Genomic DNA, 18,304 nt, shown 5'->3' with positions numbered 1-18,304 from the left:
GAAATATGCATGGTAGGAAATAGCAAGGCCTCTTTCTCATAACAAATTTGTCGGGGATATTTTTCTCCCCTCCATGCTGTAAAAAGCATTGGAAAGTCAGATTTGTACTTGGTCATAAACAAATTTAAGAAAATGCGTAACTATGCAGTTGCTATAGTTTTAAAACAAAATGAGAAAAATATTTATACTGCTAATGAGATACTGAAATAGATTCTCATAGTTACAAATGAACCAGTTTCTTTATAAACTGCTCTTTGGAATGCACTGTTTAATGGTTTTACACAGGTGAGCTGTTACTTTCCCATACTTCAGGTCATATTCTCTAGGTTTTATTTTCTAGGACTTGGTTATGATTCTGTTGCTTGCAACAAATTAAAAATCAGTGATCCTTGCTTCTAGGTATGTGAAAAGAAGCAGCAAGTCACGCAGAACAGACATGGCTGTGGGGAACTGCTAGTTCAACCTGTCTGTGCACAAAAGAAGAGCAAATACATTGCTACAGGATAGAAAAAAAACCTGCCAGCCAGTTAGAGATTTCCAAGAGGTTCTTGGGCTCCAGCCTTAACTGAAGTATATAAATGTCCAGAAGTTTCTGCTCTGTACCATACGTGTGTAACTGTAATGGGAAATTTTGCTAAAGATCATAGAATCATAGAGTGGTTTGGGTTGGAAGGGACCTTAAAGACCATCCAGTTCCACCCCCTGCCCTGGGCAGGGACACCTCCCAGCAGCCCAGGTTGCTCCAAGCCCCATCCAACCTGGCCTTGAACCCCTCCAGGGATGGGGCAGCCACAGCTTCTCTGGGCAACCTGGGCCAGGGGCTCACCACCCTCACAGCAAAGAATTTCTTCACAATATCTCATCTAACTCTCCCCTCTTCCAGTTTGAAGCCATTACCCCCCATCCTATCACTACGTGCCCTTGTAAAATTCCTCTCCAGCTTTCCTGTAGGCCCTTTAGGTACGGGAAAGCTGCTCTAAGGTCTTCTTGGAGCCTTCTCTTCTCCAGGCTGAACACCCCCAACTCTCTCAGCCTGTCCTCACAGCAGAGGGGCTCTAACCCTCTGATCATCTTTGTGGCCTCCTCTGGACTCGCTCCAACAGGTCCATGTCCTTCTTACACTGGGTGCTCCAGAGCTGGAGGCAGTGCTCCAGGTAGGGTCTCACCAGAAGGGAGTGGAGCAGCAGAATCCCCTCCCTCAAGGAGATACTTGGCAGAGGCAAGAACCTTAGAATAACATGGGTCATCTCCAGGCAGCGGCGCGCTGTGTGCCACAGGACTTGCCTGTACACTTGACTGTGGCCCCTTCCTTGACCTGGAGAATAAGCTGCCGGTAACCGGAACAGAAATGTTTGCCAAGGCACGCAGCTCCTCTCTGCCTGGAAGAGACAGTCCTAATTTGCATTATAAATTCTTGCTCATGTCTGCCAAAACGCTCCTCTTGATACCTGCAAACGGACAGCTGGAAGGACCTGTTTTTTCCAGGTTTTTTTGGTGCATTTCTTGTAGGTAATGCTTAGTTCTTTGGTGCTTGCAAGGATCTGAAAAAACATGTGGTGACATTAAGGAATTCATGACAGAGTGGTTGGTGTAGATTGATTGTTTGCAGTTTTATGGTTAGGAGGAAGCTGCCATTTCATTTTATAGTGCAACGTAGGAGATTGCCCTGGAGTTAGATCTTTTCTTGCAGTGCCTGTCCTGGGGGCAAGGGTGGAATTTCTGTGGTGGCGCTTTGCGAAGAGGCTTATTCTGATGTTGCCATGGAACTAGCCATCAGTGAAACCAATTACACAGGCTGGCTTAGAAACCATATTTTGCTTTTAAAAAGGGAGGGGAAGCCTGAGCCACCGGTAAATACCTTGCAGTTAAGGCTGAGGGTATCGTTCACTTTTTACCTACAGCATTCTGTTCTCTTCACGCGCCGTAGAACTAAAAGACGAGGGGAAAGCGGTGTACGTGATGTAGGTGACTTGCCGAAGAAATCGCCTAAGAGGTGATTTCTGCTGCAGTGCAGTGCCTCGTGATTATGTTACAGAAGCAGAACGAGTCCCCACGAACTGCTGCATTGCAGACCTGCACGGAGTGGTGGTGCCTGGTCTGCGTAGCACAGAATTGCTTGTGCTTCTTGAACTCTCACTGCAGAGAAAACCGAAGCAATCTACAGAGCAGGTGCATATGGAATCGTCTTGCCAACCCCAAAGTTCAGCCACTTCTTGGGTGGAATATGGGAGCAGCTAAGACAAGCGCAGCAGCAGTACTCTGGAAAAAGCAGTATCCTGGAAACTTAAAATAGCAAAGGTCACACTTAGCAATTTCTACTCACTGTAGGCTGTTGTTTTCTTTCTTATATTGTCTTGAAAATAGTCTTCTGCATAGATTGCTGCATGCCTTTTCCTCGTATTTTAATACGAAATAATTTTAGCATATATTCCACGGTGAAATTGCCATAGAGATATAATTAATTGCTTCTAGGAATTTGTAAATTGTCTTGAAGCTTGCTTTAATCAGAATTTGCTGCTGTCATCTTTGAAGAAACTTCATTTTAAATAATGGCAATGACAAGACTTGTAATAATTGCTCCTGCGTGATTCTTGGGTGAGTTACAAGACCTTGTTGTCCAGAAGGTGCCTCGAAAGAATCTGAGGCTTTGCTTCAAACCATACGATTCTTCTTCAGACCTCCTTGGCTTCTGCGCTGCATGTCTTTGTGACACAAAGGTCCTGAAGTGCCTTAAGGCACCAGTGGGGTCACGGCTGTAAAGCTATACAAGACAGAACCAGTTCAAAGACGGGAAAAAGAGGAGTCAAAGCCCACGGGCAAATCCAGAAGGTGGATTTGTTTTAATTTATTGTTGTTAACTGCTTTTGATACTGGAGAAAAAGCAAACCTGTGGGCAAGGAGCGTGGTTTGGTGGCTGGAGACACGTTTCCTCGTATTTAGGCATGAAGGGGAGCAGGGAGAGATGGCAAACCATTTCTCGGGACAAACCTCTGTTCCACAATTGCCAGGGACGGGGGGATGGAGGGTGGGCAGGAGGAGTTACAGCAGGATCTGGAAGACCCAAAACCTGTGCTCATTTCAAGAAAAGTAACCACTTTTGTGATTACTCCACATGTAACCGCTTTTGTCCAAAAAACCAAGTAATTGTCAAACTAATTTGAGGTATTTGTAGTAACAGTAAGACTATATCTTGTCGAATCTAGTTAGTACTCTTTTTTAGGAGGAGTATACTTGAGGACACATAAATTAACCACAAAGGGCCTCAGATTAGGAAAAAGCAACTTTGCAATACCTATATTTTATTGTTTCTGTTTGGTTTTGTGCTGTCTTCTGAAGCGCCTAGTTCTGGCTACTCAGGGAGCAAACATGGGAGTGTTTGGGTTGTGGGTTTGATTTCATCGTGCAGCTTCTGTTCACCTGACAGCATTCGGAGTCTCGCAGCCTGCAAAATGAACAGATGTGTCTTTTTTTTTTTTTTTTCCTCATTTTCGAAAGGATGAGTGTTTCTTTGCTGCCTTCAGAATTGCAGATCTTTTGATCTGTGATTGACTGGGGGAGGAAAAAGGCATTTAAATATCTTTTATTTTCATTAAATGGTAGAGTTCTCGTAGGGTAGTAAGTATTAGGCTGTCCTTTCACCTCTGTGACTGAGTCTTCTTTCTAGGCCGGCCAGTAAACCATTCCGGCGAGTGGGTCATGGGCAGCAAATAACCTGGCAGAAGAAAAGTCTGTCTCGTGTTGGCAGATGAAATTCTGCAATGGTCTAAATCAAACTAATTGACCAATTAATGTTTCCTTCCCTTATCAGTAGCGCTAAGGTCCTCTGGAGGAAGATGCCTGGACCGCGTTTCGAAATACAATTTCGTCATGGCGAGGACTTGGTTGCGTATTGATGGCAGACTGGAGAAGTTGGAAGCCGGGTATATGGATTTCCGTGCTTCATTGTGCGGGCTCTGAAAAAAGCCAGCAGGGGTTGCGTTCCCCTCTGCCCCCAGGAATTGCTCTCCGTGTGGCTTAAGACGCAGAGAGGAGCGATTGCAAGAGTTTCATCTACGTTCAGCCAAGGGGGTGGCTTTCTTGTTCTCCTCCTGTGCTGCTTCCAGTTGGCCGGTTTTTGAACAGCGCAACGCGTCGTGCAGCTCGTATTACAAGAAAATACCTGGGTAGAAAATGAAAAAGTGCACAGCAGGCCAAAAGCAAGACACGTTTCGGCATCTCTGTGCGTGGGTCAAAGGGGCAAACGCCTGCTGCCACTCAGGTGGCAGCCTGGCAGGAGGCCAAGGAAAAAAAGTTCAGAGAGAAACATGAGGAAGACCTGTTGTTAGCGCAAATAAAAAGGAGCAGAACCTGATTTCTTCCTGTAGCTCTGCCTGGAAGCAATCCAAGTTTCATCAGGAGCGTTACAACGGCAGCTTGTTCATTCTTCTCATTTCCCTCTCATAGCAGCTTCTCCCTTTGCCAAAGGCCACGTGGCATCGGAAAGGTTGTCTGACTTGCCCAGGGCGGATTTTCTTGGCTACTTCTCATGTATTCCTCTCTGTCGAAACTTTGTCTGCTGTCTTGCAGCTACGAGGGTTTTGTGCGTCCCCTTCAAAAGGGGCTTGTACGGGCTGTTCCAGAAGGGGTGTGTTTGCTGTTTATTTCTCCTTCGACAGCTGCCCTCCGGCTTCTCCACCTGCAGAGAGCTGCTCTGCCAGGCTTGCGGTAGGGGCACCGCAGTATGGGATGAGGGATCGCGAAAATTTGATGCTTTGCTTTGAAAATATCCCTGAGATTCTTGGAAAAAGCATTTAGAGCGTAGGCAATGGGGCACGTCCTTTCTAAAAGCTGTGGCCATCTTTGTCTTTCTCTCTGGCTCCGCAAACTTAAAGCAAATGAAGGTAATGAGCTGCAGAAAGGGGTTCCTGGAGCGTGGAGTTTGACATAAATTTGGAAAAAGGGCTTTGGGGAAGCAGAACCTCTTGCCGCAGCCCTAATTCACCAGGTCCACGGGTGAGACTGGAGCACTTGGTGATCTTAGGATGCGTTTAATGTACGTTGTTCGACGTCTGCCTGAATTCTGCCTGCCTAGTTTGAGGTCTGTGCTTCTTATGAAAGAGTTCCTATGAATCTGTACCAAAACTTGATTACGTAGCGGGGAAAATAGGTTTCGGCTGACGACCTCCCTTCCCTTTTAAAGGTGAACTCAATCTTGAGAGACAATCAAGAGCCCGTCTCAGTTCCTGTGTTTCACTTCTGTTTCTGCTTTTCTTGTTGTTTCTGGAGGTTCAGACGATTGGAGAAGGTGCCTTCCCTACGCCGATAGCAACAGCCTGGCTATCCGCAGAGTTTTCCCCCAGGAGGTTGCTGGATAAGTCATTTTCTGTTCTTTCCCTGCTCCTGTTCCCGTGCCTGCCCCTTACCACCCAGTTTGGCCTCTTGTGGGACCCTTTACGCGCAATTCCTCTGGTTTGCCGTCAGATCTTCCCAAAGGCAAGCATGCTCTTGCCAAAACAGAACAGCCTGAATCTCAGAGAAGCAAAATAGTTCAAAAAGAGCTGAATCCAGCCCAGCCCAGTGAATTTTGAGGCTGTCCTGCCTTGTCAATGCATTTAGCTGTCTTTGCAGATAAACTATTGGAAAAAACTTGTGGCAAGGAAGCGGCTGGGGGACAAGGTAGCGCTGATGATGGAAAAGGCGCTTTCTGCCTTGAATCCCAGGTACTAAAGTGCTGTTGCTCTGCTTGGCGATACTCTAGCTTCATCCCTCCGGAGAAGCAGCTGATCTGCCGCCATGAGCTTGCTCTCGGCAGCCTTGGCGCAGCGCAGCTCAGGCAGGGAATGGTGTCAGCGTCTGTCCCCTGTCCTAGGAATGGCAGCGGGTCTGTGAAGTCAGGAACGGCGAGGGATACGCATCACAAGGGAGGGAGAATCACCCCGTTAGCAGCTTGGATTCGGGCTGGTTTCCAGCAGCCGGAGGAAGGCCGGCGTTGCGCTGGGTGTGATAGCTGGGCTGGTTCTGTGCTGGCGCTCTCTGCAAGGCCCCTGGCAGCGTTTTGTCTCACCAGGGAGTGTCTAAGAGGCATTTTTGACCTTCAAGGAGAAATAATCTGTCTCTGACGAGCAGCCTCTGCTACAGAGCCAGTTATTCCAGTACTGAACATCTGGAAAAGGCATTGAGTTTTTTGGGGTGTAGCTTGAAGTTGCTGTATGAATCAAACTTTCCAAACATCTCAGTCTGGTTTGCAGAAATTATTTTCTGCCGTCAGAGGTTTGGGGTTTTTGTTTTAACGTGAGGCGTAAGTTCCTGTGAAAAGCTTGTAGTTCCTCCCTGGTCCCAAAAGATTGTGTTCTGCGGTGGGTTTTCTGGTGGGCGCTGTGTGTGTGTGTGTGTGTGTGTTGTCAAAGTTTGTGTTTAGTGTTGCTGTGGCAACCTCTGAAGCTTTGAATAGCTGCTCTCATCCTCGGGCAGGCGTTTTGGTTTCTCGTGATGCTTTTCGTTTACTCCCAGTGTCGGTTTTACCTGGCAGCAGGGGCAAATTTGGCAAATAATGACCATTTGGAAAGTTTTCTGAGGGTGGAGCCGGGGACAGGCAATCGCTTTAGGGATCGCATCAAGCGGTGGCACTGACATTTCAAAAATGGGATTCGTGGTTTAAGGGCCATGGGTAATGACTGGACTTTGTTGTCCTAAGGATGAGATGCATAAGCAGGTAGGTGAGAGGGATGGTTAATACGTGCTGAAGGGTGAAGACAGTGAGTAGGCTGGCAAGGTGTTCCTATCCCGGAGGATGCCGGGCTGTAGCTAGGAGTGCATGAGCTCTCCTTGGGCATAAGGGACAGAGAAAGTGAAAACCATGCACAAGACAACCAGATTTTCCCTTTTTCTCCTTCACAATGTCAGATACCAGCTTTCAAGTGGATCCTTTCAAGAGGTTTTTTTTTTTTTATTGACAATTTAGCTTTCATCTTCACCTTTCTCATGTAATGAATAAAAAACCAAACCCTTATCTGACCCACTTAACAACATGGTAGGGATTTAAATTCCTTGGTGTAGTAAAACTTCGGGTAAGGAAAGGTTTACATTTGATCTCCAACTGTTCTTCGAGCCTTATGTTTGACAGTGCCGTGTGCCGGGGAACACGGTGTAAAATCTCATTTGTCGCTTTGTGTGCTGTGTTAAGGAGCCACGTAAACGGGTCTGTGGGGGATCTCCTGGGGCTCAGCCCTGGGTAACTTCCCCAACGAAAAGGGATTTTACGCCTGTTGGAGTGAGCCACCTTCTAAAATTAGAAGTTCCTGAGCGCGCTGTGGGTGTCGCCAAACAACAGCTTCCTTTGAAGTCTCTGTAAATGCACCGGTTTCTGCGCGAAGCCATAGGAGTGGCTCGACGCCGTGTGCAGAATCTATGGGCATCGTAACGTTTTATTTTGGAAATAGAACTTAAGTTGAAAGTGCTTTCAGAATGACTTCGGTGATGTGAGCTTCTGAATCGGCTCGGTGCTTATGTGCTTTATTTCTCTTCCTCTCGCAGCTCTGCAGAACTGAATATTCCTGGGACAGGAGGATTGTTATGGACCCAGAACGACTTCCATAAAATAAAAAGCGGCCTCCAACTTTTCTAAGAGAGCAGAGTGTTCTGCGGCATTCAGTATTGCACAAGAGAAGTGGCGTGGAAGAACTAGTAAAGGTGATGGGGAAACAGTCACTCCCAGGATATTATTTTTTTCTTGAAGATTTACTGATTTTTTTAATTTTTTTTTTTGCCATGTAAAATGAATATTTGATAAAGGTGGTGTGGTTTAAGTCCCACGTGTAGTAACCATTGCCTTGCTTAACCACTGTCATGAACTTTTAGCTCTAGTTGATGTTTGGCAAATACAGTGGGAGCCCTTTGGAATCCTTCAGTGCTCCTTAATTTGTTTTCGTGGTTAATAAATACAACCGACTGAAGGCAGACCTTCTTTCTGCATCCTGTTTTCCCTTTTTCACTCAGGTCTGCTGGAGAGTGTTCCCTGGTCCTCCTTAGCCAGAGTATTGAGCCCTTCCCGTTTCAGTGACGCTGATATTGTCTTGGTTCCATGATTTTGCAAGGATAAGATGGTGCTGCCATTTTCGTCTAGCTGGGATTTCACATGAAGCTTCAGGGATCCAGCCTAGTTATAGCACGGCTGAACCCACTCTACTGCATAAACGTCTTTGAAAATTATTTTTCTCACCTTTTTTTTTTTTTTCTTTTCAAGTGGTAGTCTTGAGGCCGCTACTGTCTCTTTTTAATTAGTTTTCTACTTGATGTTATTTCTATTCATGATTTGGCTGGGGTTGGTAACTGGTGCGAGAGCTGGTGCGATCGTGGCAGGGATGGGCTTGAGCGCCTTGTTGGAAAGTTGTTGAGAAAAAGGACTTACAGCTCGTTTTTCCGAAACTCAGTTTCCTTTACCTGGATTAAAGGTTCTTAGAAATTGGAGGCTTCTGGAATTACCTATCAAAAAATAGTTTGAGCATGTATTTATGGCAGGACTCCTCAGTAAGAATTTGTTGGAGTGTATCTGCCAGAGGGTAAGACGCGGCCTTTCGCGGAGTCAGTCCAGTAACTTGCAGTATTTACAAACTGAAGAGGAACGTGTCGGCGCGGCGCTGTGAAATGGCATCTTTGTAGTTCTTCAGAGCTGCTGCTGACGTATGTGCTCGTGCTCTGGAAAAAGAGGTACGAAAAGGGCCCTACAAGCGCAGCAGTAGGTGGGGCAGGATGAATCGCAAGTTCAGGACAGCAGCGTGGTGGATGCTTCGGGCTGGCTCTCAAGGCGTAGCTCGGTGTCCGTAATGGAAGGGTTATTTCTTTGTTCTGAGTTTTTTTTGTCATTCTGTTCTACTGCACTTACTCTTCACCAGATCAGCCAAAAGTTGTTTAAAACGGATGAGACCTTGTACATTTCCTTCTCTAAAAACAAGCAGCGCTAATGCAAAAGAAAACAAACTTCTCTTTCTGTTAGGAGGGATTTTTTCATCTAAGCCCTTCCCCTTTCGGGTATCTTTAGAAATGTCTCTTAGCCAGCAGTTCCTCAAGCTTATTTAGGAAATTCTGAGTGAAGAGGATTTTTCTTTTACATTTGGTAGAGTACGAAATTACTTAAATTATTATATTTGGTATTTCTGAGGTCTGTCGATGCAAACAAGCCGAACAGTTCAAAAAAAGGAGAGCGCGATGCTGGCAAACGCTGGGCTCTCTGGAACCTTCTTCCGCTTTGGTAAAGGTTTACTTGGTAAAATCCCGTCCTGCTCTGGTTTCTTCCTCACCCGCGGTCACTGCCCTGCGTCTCTGCCATTACCCCACCTAGGGAATGATGGAATAAACGTTCTGCTCTTTGATCTAATTGCAGAGTCAAATAAAATCGTTAAACGCAGCGCTGTGGGTGGCTTGTAGAAAAGCACAAAACGGGCAGATGCTTTAAAAAAAAGAATAGCAAGACCTGAGGAGAAGCCCTGGCAATGGCGTGAATTTTACACAGAGCCGTACTGGGGGGGGGAGGGGAGCAGGCGTGAAACAAAGGGAAAACAAAGAAAATGGGAAGGGCTGGAGAAAAGAAACACACAAACGTTTAGATTAAGATTTTTTTTTAAAGGGGGCTTCTACTAAAACAACAGAAGTGTAAAACTGAGACACTTTTGCATTGCTTTGTTCAGGATGATGAAACGGGGTGTTTGTTTAATCTGACTAATTCACAGGAGGAACGATTTTGTAGCTACTTTCCCAAGTACCTGGGAAACGACGACGTTACTATCAATAATGCATAATAAATGCATAGATAATCTTAACAATTAAGGGCAGCCACTTCAAACGGCTTAAAAAGCAAGTAAGTAAACTGTGTATTTGGTACTTCTGGGGTCTGTCAATGCAAACAGTTCAAAAAGGAAAAGGCGATGCTGGCAAAATACTGGCTACGTATCATTTTTTTCCCCATTTGTAAAAGTTTACTTGATAAAATTTGTTTTCAGCATTTCTTTGCCAGAAGCACACTCAGAGTGGGGAGCTTGAAGGCAATGTTGATGGATTCCTAAATTACTTGATTTCTCCTTTGCACTGGGCAGGGATTCTTGAGGCCGCTTCCTCCCCGCAAAAAAAAAACCCGTGTCCAGAGGGATGCTATAGAAAGGCTCAGCACTGGAAGCAGGGACTCTATGGGATAAATCCTGCAAATGGGAATTGCTGAGGCAGTGAAGGGCTGGGGCCGCTGCTTTTGTGGCCTGTGACCCCTTTCGGCTTTTGCCACTTTTTGAATTTCTTGTCAGTGTAAGCAACTGGACGGAGGCGTGGGACCTTATTAGGAGAATTTCTTCCTGGCTGTCCAAGTCTCTAATATTCTGGTTTCCGATTCCCAAAGGCAGCTACCACTGACAAGGACTTCAGCCCTACCCAGGGCTTACAGCCTGGGACTGTGGACTCTAACTAGTACTTGTTCTCAGGCGTGGTGCACTTCGGGGTGTAAATTAAGCACAAACAGCCCGGGATTAGGAAACAGCAGCTTTGTGATGCAGGTGGTGCATTGGTTTTGTGCCGTCTTCTGAATCGCCTGGTTCCTGGCCCTTGTGAGAGCAAACGTGGTATCCCTGAGAGGAGAGAGAGGATCGTCCTGTACCACTTTCCTTCCCCCAAGTTAAAACCCTCCGAGTCCAAGCAATGGTCGTAAATGATGCTGTATCGCCTGCCCCAGCGTACGGGAAATGATGGAAGTAAAACTCTTCTCCGGTTCTTCACAGATTTAAGCACAGATGGAAAATCTGAGCATTATGTCTGATTTCAGAATCTGGGTATTTTTTAGTAAAATCAGCTAAAAATACCGAGAAATAATTTGGACAGACTACAAGAGTTGTTTTGGACAAAGCAGCTTTTGGGAGCTCTCGCCTAACGAGGGTTACAAAATCAAAAGCCAGAAACAAATACTCCAATGGCTCTCAGTTTTATTAAATAAGCAATTTTTAAATATATATAAAGTATAACATGTTTCATATTATTAAATAATTGTGCAAACCTTTTACACAGAGCTGGGGGGGGGGGGAAGGGGGGAGGGGACGGGTAATAGCCTTTTTTTTTTTTTTTTTTTTTTTTAGATTCTTCTCTCCAATTCTTTTAATGCATTTACAATCTTTAAATACCACAGACCAAAATCCTAGATATTGTACAGTGGCTCTTCAAAGGCTACCCAAACACTGGCATGAGAATGACTTAAGGGAGGGTGCACGGCTCTCGTTCCAGTTGAAGTAGTGCAAGAACTGCAGTGAGTAAGGGCTGTGTCACAGAGAGAAGCCGGGGGTAGGTAAGAGGAGCATTCAATAAATACCGTAGAAATTACAGCGACAGATCTAATGATCTGACTACTACGAGTCCTGTAGTACCAATGTTTCGGGTAAACTTTTGGCAAGTCAAAAGAAAGTAATATCTCAACTGCGTGGAGCAGAGTCGCCCAGAAACGAGGCCTGTGCCTGCTCTCCAGCCTGGAGTTTTAAAAATTACTGTAGTCAAAATATGTCCCTTGAACTGTTCCTGCTGGTGCCTTGGTTATACATCGCAGGTATTTTTTAAACTGAATTATTTGGGCGGATTCTTCGCGTATTCTGACTTTATCATTCGTTTCAAAATGCCAAAAGTCACGATTTGAGGCAAACTGGCATTAGAAGTACGTACGGGGAAACTCGCCTAGATGGATGGTTTGGGTTTGGTTTTCTAATGAGGATCCTTCCGCTTGTTCTAAGCGACCCTATCCACACCTTCTGTTTTCACATTTACAGTTAAAGCATTTTTTTACAGAAGCTAAACAGACTCATGCTAGGGAATGAAGTACATGCAGCAGCAACTAGAGCAGCGCACGCTTATTACTACAGAGATTTACGAATACCACGTACTGGTTTAACATCCATTTTCACTCATTTTGTCATTAAGACTTACATTATATTTGGGTCAACCAAAAAAACCCAAAGAGATTTATAAAATTTTACAACAGTTAAACAGTAATGTTTCATTCTACAAATGAATAAAGCCAACTACTGCAGCTCAATACGACAACAACAGGACTAACAGTAGTGAAATCATCTCTATGTACAATTTAATATATTAATGACATGTAATTCTTAAAAAAAAAAAAATTAAAATTAAATAACTTACACATCATAAAGCATTTGATTTTTGATGGATGAATTTAAGGTTATACACTTTTCAGTGACAAATTATGTGAAAGTAATCTAGCTAGAGATGAAAGATCAGTAAGTCAGAACTCCCGGAGAACACTCTGGCCCCGGCAGAGCCCCCACGTCTACGGCTGAACTCTTCTGATCGCAGCGGGCCGGGATTTTACCTTCCCACTTTTGGTTTTCCCCATCTAGAATTGCAATTTCATGGATTTTTATTAAAATAGAGTTTCTAGAACTGCTCTGCTACAGTTGTAAAAACATTTAAATACCATGCTCTCAAAAAGAGCATTTATACAAAGTCTTGTATTTACAGTATAGACAGTTGTGGTCGGGCGGTACCGAGATCAACTCTTCCATGTAAGAAGAAATCTAAGCTTATGCGCTGAAGATTAATGAACGTGTCAGTGTTTTGAATTGGCTTGTAAACATATCTCAAAACGGACGTGGATGACCGAAGTATCACTTAAAGTAGTTGATTAGGAAAGACTACATCAGATACAAAAGTTTCGTTACCTCTAAGGAGGACTAAAAGAAGCACAAAATCTGCAAATTATTTCCACAAGGCGCCGCTGCCCCGGCTGTAAGTCTGCGCGCGAGAGATGCCAACAGCTTCCTAGAAAAAGACAATTATTTGCCCTCAAAGTGCCTTAGGGAAATAGTGTGCTGGGTTTGTATTGGCATAGCATTCCCCTTGTGTAAAACTGAATTATTTCATCAGTAAGACAAAAGTTAGTGAAAATTAAAATGACTAGACAAATCCTACAAAAATGAGTATCTCCAGAAACCACCCAAGGCATCATACAGAAATTTCTGCTCAGTTTTCCACGTTAGGAAACATCAAAAACACCTACTAAGCCTCTCTTAAAATAGCTTACCTTTGTAATTGGAGAAAAAGGGAACAAACATTTTTCTACATACAAATATTTAATTCCATGCAAGATGGAAAAACGTGAGTGCACAATAAACTTCACTGTATACCTAAATAATTTATAAATTAATCCGTTAAGAATAAAGCAGGGTCTATAGCAATTATATCGTTACATTTTTAAACACATGCAGATGAGTCAACAGCAACTTTTTTACATAAAGGTTAGTGCAAGAATGTATCTGCTTAATAAATAGACCAGAGAGAACTATGTAATGCTTCGAGGTGTACACACAGTATCTGTGCACGTAATAAACTGGTTCTGAAAAGTTGTCCTTGTTTGTCTATAAACTACAAGTGCCCATTTTTAAATAAAAAAGATCCATAATTACTCATGGGCTACTTCCCTGTGACACACGGTGTCACAAACATTGTGGTGAAAATGTAATACTGAAGTTAATCTAGAGATTTATTAGTATTATTTTTTTTTTTTTATACACAGTTTTTATACAATCAAGAAAAAGAGATACAATTTGTATCAACAAACAAAAGGTCATTTCTGGTTATTTGAGGCATTGCTCTCAGCTGCTTATACCATGCAAGAGAAGAGAATAAGAATTAATCGCAAATTAAAAATATAAAATGCTGGTTAGTAAGAAATGTTTTTGAAAACCGGTCAAGAGTTAAATCTGTTTTCCCCAGCTCCTATAGATGTCTGAAGATTTATTTTTTTCCCCATTAACAAAGACGATAAGGAACTAATTAAACCTGAAGTTATTTTTAAACACCAAGTGTAAATACGGAATCACCTTCAAGTTAACTCATTTTCAATATACAATGACATGGTCATTATATACGTTACCTGTACCAAGGTACACGTATCCTGTGCGAAACGATACGGTTATCAAATCTGCGTAAATTAACTGTACTTGCACCTGTAATTATGGTTTGTTTGGGGTTTTTTTTTATATGACAGGAACGTATTTTGCACATGATAAAGAGCCCACAAGGTATTTTGAATCAAAGCAACCATTACAGTAACACAAGTGGAAGAAATTGGAGAACTTTGTTCCCAGACAAACAGATAACTAGAAAGCAGCATGCAAGCCATTATCAAAACACCAGAAACAACCCTGACTGCAGCCTCACGTTCCGTGTGTTTCACAGTAAGAAACATTTAGGCAGTGTCACACCTTCTCATGAAGAAACAAAAGGCCATAAACCAGGCCTTCTCAACTTTCATGAAAAAAACTACAGTAGAAGTCAACAAGTCCTAGCTCGAGACGTATCGAGTTAGTAATGGTTCGAAATGTTGAAATATACAATGGATTCAAAAAAGGGCGTCCAGTCAGTGCAGCTTAAAAAACAATAAACGCCTCTTTTGGAGACATTTAGCTACAAAGGTTCCCACCCTGAGCAAGATACCAGTTGCGCAAACAATGCCACACGAAATTATCTCACCTGTTGAAACAGGAACTCTAAAAGCCTTCAGGAGGCAAATGCACACCTTTGCGTGGATCTGAAGAGCAAAAAACCAGGGCAGCTTTGCCACAAACCCAAACTGTAGCATCTCTTTTCCAGAAGCACCTTCCCCAGGCCTCGACCCCCTTCTCCAGCCATCCCACAGGCTGGGCTCGCTCAGACACCGTCCTTGCCCCCAGAGGAAGGGCTGTAGTTGCCGATGAACTTCCAGTTTCCGCCGCTTCGGGCTGAGTAATCCAATTTACATAAACCCGACACGTTATTTTCAGCTTGTCTAGTCCTCTGGGCAGCAGCTGCTTACTGCACAGCTGAGAGGCGGTTCTGAAGAGAGAAGCTACAGTTAAAACTTCTTTTCGTTTATCGAACGGCGCTGACGCCTTCACGCTCCTTAATGATTTTGGTCCTAATTTAATAAAATATTTTGGCTTCTGTTGGATTGAGCCAGCGTATTGGACAATGTAATAGATACTCAAACTCTTCGGGGAACCGTTTTGAAATTTAAGTAACAACAACAATATTGACATTCAAAAGCTGAAATCAGTTTTTTTTTCCCTTTTACAAATTGACCATTTTAATTTTTGTCATTTACTTTTTCTTCACTATTTAATATGCCGGTAGGCAGTGTCAAATGACAAAGCTGAAACCCTTAAAGTCATCTGGGTGTGTATAGAGCATACTTTTAAAGGCCAATTAGGTATTTATAAGCAAATTGAATGTGTACACTAATACATGCAATATAATTGCTAACAATAATTTTGTAGTAACAGCTTTGAGACACTGAACGTGACATTGTAGTTCTTAATGAGCTATCCATGCAGCAAGGTATGCATTTCCTATAAAATACTATTAAAAATCCCTATATTTAAAATCTTAAAATTTACAATACAATCAACTTTTATATTGTGCCTCAGCATATATATACGATTGCTACTGTGTACAGAATTTTATACTATCTTAGTAGAAAATATTTACAATAGATTGGCCCCTTCCTTCTTCATTTAAGTTTTCCTCCTGGTTCTTCGCGCTGTACAGTTTCATTTATCCAAAAGAGGCTGTGAATGCTTTAACGCCCTGTTCTTAATTTGGCAACAATCATAGCTGCCAGCTGTTGTGCATCTGTCATGTGGGGATTCTTTTCCATCACAGAAAGGACAATGCTCGGAGGGAAAATATTGCAGAGGTTCTTGTAAGTTTGATACTGATGTTCTGGGATGATGTGTGGTTCCCGCGGCTCACCACATATCCCAATCCAGGGATTCCTCCAGAGTTGCTCCATCTTCTCAGGCATGCTCCTTACCATTACGGGTTCGTAACACGGCTGCATGAGGTTGTTACTCAATGGATACGAGTGGTAAGTGTACGAGTCCGACGCACATGGTAATGGATCCCAGCTGGCATGCTGCTCTCGACAGAGAGGCGGTCTTCTCTGCCTCGTAGGGTTACTTTCATAAAGCCGTGAGTCAGAAATACTGTCCATTCTTGTCATGACCAAGGCACGGCTTGGTTGAGCAGTTGATGGATGAACATTTTGAGGCACAGGGTATTCTCCTGGACAACTGGACCGTGCTCCAACAACTGGATGCTGGGCATGTAGGCCTAAGTGGGAAACTGACTGTTTGCGAAGGGATTGCTTAGGCTCTTCAGTTCCGTAACTCTGAACTCTATTTAAGGCTTCATGGTAACCATGGGAAAAAGGCTGAACACGATTTTGCGATGGCAGTCTGTGGATCTTCACATTGTCTTCTGGACTGGCATCTGCTACACCCAGATACAAGTCATTGTAAGAGGAATAAGAATCATTACTTGTATGGCTTAAGCAATTGTCAGGACAGGGGCTTGAGTTTCTAGAATACATCCCCTGGTCCATATCCGCCCCGTAATAATCTGTGTTACGGATACTACTTATGCTCAAGTTGGAGAAATCACTGAGTAAGGAGTAATAGCCATGGTCCCCCAGTGATTCGTATTTGGGATACTGGTCAGTATAGCTAACTGAGGTGCCATGGCTATTGGTGACTAGTATAGGAGGATATTGCACACTGGACATATGTTCCAGTGAGGATTTCTGATGCATGAACTGTGAGGAACCTGGCACCGGACTGCTTGCAGAACGAGTATTTAATGCACCAGCTGCATGGCTTTTTGGTGGAGGGAGCGTTGGTACACTTAATGCAGAAACCAGAGACGGGACAGAGCTGGCCTCGGACTTCCGGGCTACTGATAACTTTTCCTCAGGCTCCACAGCTACTGATCTAATGCTTGGATCTGACTGACGTTTTGGGGCAATGCGCTTCACTTCAGAACTGATCTCTCCTTTGGAGCTGGATGGCCCTGTGCCACATTTGGCCAAGGCTCCCTCACTCATAGTTTTCACAGCAGATAATTTGGCACTTATTCGAAGCTCATCCGCTACTGACCTTTGAGGCTGGTTTGCCCGTTCTGGGTGGTAATATTTACATTTGTGCCCATAGGTGCACTTTTTACCTGGAAGAAAAGTGTTTTCACGTTAAACAAACCAAAAACTAATCCATACCACCAGTTGCTATCTTTTTTTTCTTTACATCTTTCACCACTTCTCAATAGTAATGTTTCTATGTTAAACCCCTAAGGAATAATTATATATATTGTATATACAGGCAGTCACAAACTCCACTACCTGCATCTGCGTATTTCACTCTATCGAGGGCGAGACACCGCTCTTCTTCCTACAGGCTCATGACTTCAATACTGACAACATACTCAATCCTATCTAATGCAGTCTGTACAGTTAGGAATCTCCTTCCATGAATACAAACCAGAAGAAAATAGCAAAAAGCTGTGTTATCCACAAGGTATATCTGATAATCCTTAATTTTCTGCTACATTGTTTTTATTAATATGAGTATGAAGGGTATAAAAATGGATATAGTGTTCAGATGGCAACACGAAAAACGGCTTCTTTTTCTTTCTCCCAGTACTGACAAGATGTTAATTAATTTCTTGCTTCACCTACCTTTGAATACAGTAAATCAATCTGACTTCAGCACTTACCATAAGGACACGGTTGTTTCTTATGTTCAGGAATAACTGGCCTTTTCCTTAAGAAATTTTCAAGGCTTGGACCATGGCGTCCTAAAGGATCATCAGGAGGCATAAATCTAAGGGGAAAGAAATGAAACGTGAATTTCAGTTTTTACTGAGGATTCTGAATTAGCAAATTCCCTTACTTTTGAAGAAAAAAGCATACTTGTCATTCACAAAAGAATACATTAGCAGCCGCTCCTCTATGAACTTCTTCCATTCTGGTTTTTCATTTTGAAGATCCCGATAGTTGTCATTTGATACAATGATGCCATCTGAGTCAAAAGCCAGTTTTACTATGAATCGATCATCATAGCAAACTACTCTTCTTCCCTGAACTCTTCGAGATGGGGTGAAAACAAGAATTTTTTCTTTCTCCAATTTGCGCAAGATTTCCTGATCTGTAAAATAATTTTATTTGAGCAGCTTTTAGAAAAGTTTCGAAAGACAGAAATGCAGCCTTTGAAATAAGAAACTTCTTGCTTTCTTTTCTGACAAAGTACTTTGTAATTATGTTCGTATACGGTCCCCATTATTATTAAAAAATACCTAGATGCAGAGTGCCATTTTATTTCTGACGTTTCAAAGCACTGGGTAAATATTCAATATTTGAGCTTCACAACCACTCTGCTCCTCTGTAAACAACCATGTACCTTTACTCAGTCTTCCTGAACACATCAAGAACTCAGTTGTTGCTGTATTACAACAGCCTTCTTGTTAGCCCAGAGTAAAA

At 43.2% G+C, this 18,304-nt stretch overlaps 2 protein-coding genes across 8 annotated transcripts in view; one reads left to right on the top strand and one right to left on the bottom strand.

Annotated features, from left to right (window-relative positions):
• Window positions 1–11,022, top strand: part of LAS1L (LAS1 like ribosome biogenesis factor) — a 36,675-nt gene extending 25,653 nt beyond the window's left edge. The window contains exons 13-14 of one of the 3 annotated variants that reach the window (XR_008468410.1): window positions 7,513–7,668; window positions 7,975–11,022. Coding sequence is in view for 2 of the 3 variants with exons in the window: in XM_054214118.1 (XP_054070093.1) it covers window positions 7,513–7,603 (91 nt within the window). In the remaining variant the exon portion in view is untranslated. The other 2 variants (XM_054214118.1, XM_054214119.1) reach the window with 2 other exon arrangements.
• A 1,150-nt stretch (window positions 11,023–12,172) lies between these two features.
• The window catches only part of ZC3H12B (zinc finger CCCH-type containing 12B), a 42,864-nt gene continuing 36,732 nt past the window's right edge, over window positions 12,173–18,304 (bottom strand). For all 5 annotated transcript variants that reach the window (XM_054214114.1, XM_054214115.1, XM_054214112.1 and 2 more), the window contains 3 exons: window positions 17,738–17,972; window positions 17,542–17,648; window positions 12,173–16,995 (listed from right to left, as the gene is read on the bottom strand). In XM_054214114.1, coding sequence (XP_054070089.1) covers window positions 15,575–16,995; window positions 17,542–17,648; window positions 17,738–17,972 — 1,763 coding nt within the window. In that variant the 3' untranslated portion in view covers window positions 12,173–15,574. The remainder of the gene's footprint in view (window positions 16,996–17,541; window positions 17,649–17,737; window positions 17,973–18,304) is intronic.

This window comes from Rissa tridactyla, chromosome 9 (assembly GCF_028500815.1).
Source record: "Rissa tridactyla isolate bRisTri1 chromosome 9, bRisTri1.patW.cur.20221130, whole genome shotgun sequence".
Taxonomy (NCBI): domain Eukaryota; kingdom Metazoa; phylum Chordata; class Aves; order Charadriiformes; family Laridae; genus Rissa; species Rissa tridactyla.
The sequence above is the reverse complement of the archived record's forward strand: the minus strand, read 5'-3'. Positions and strand labels throughout refer to the sequence as shown.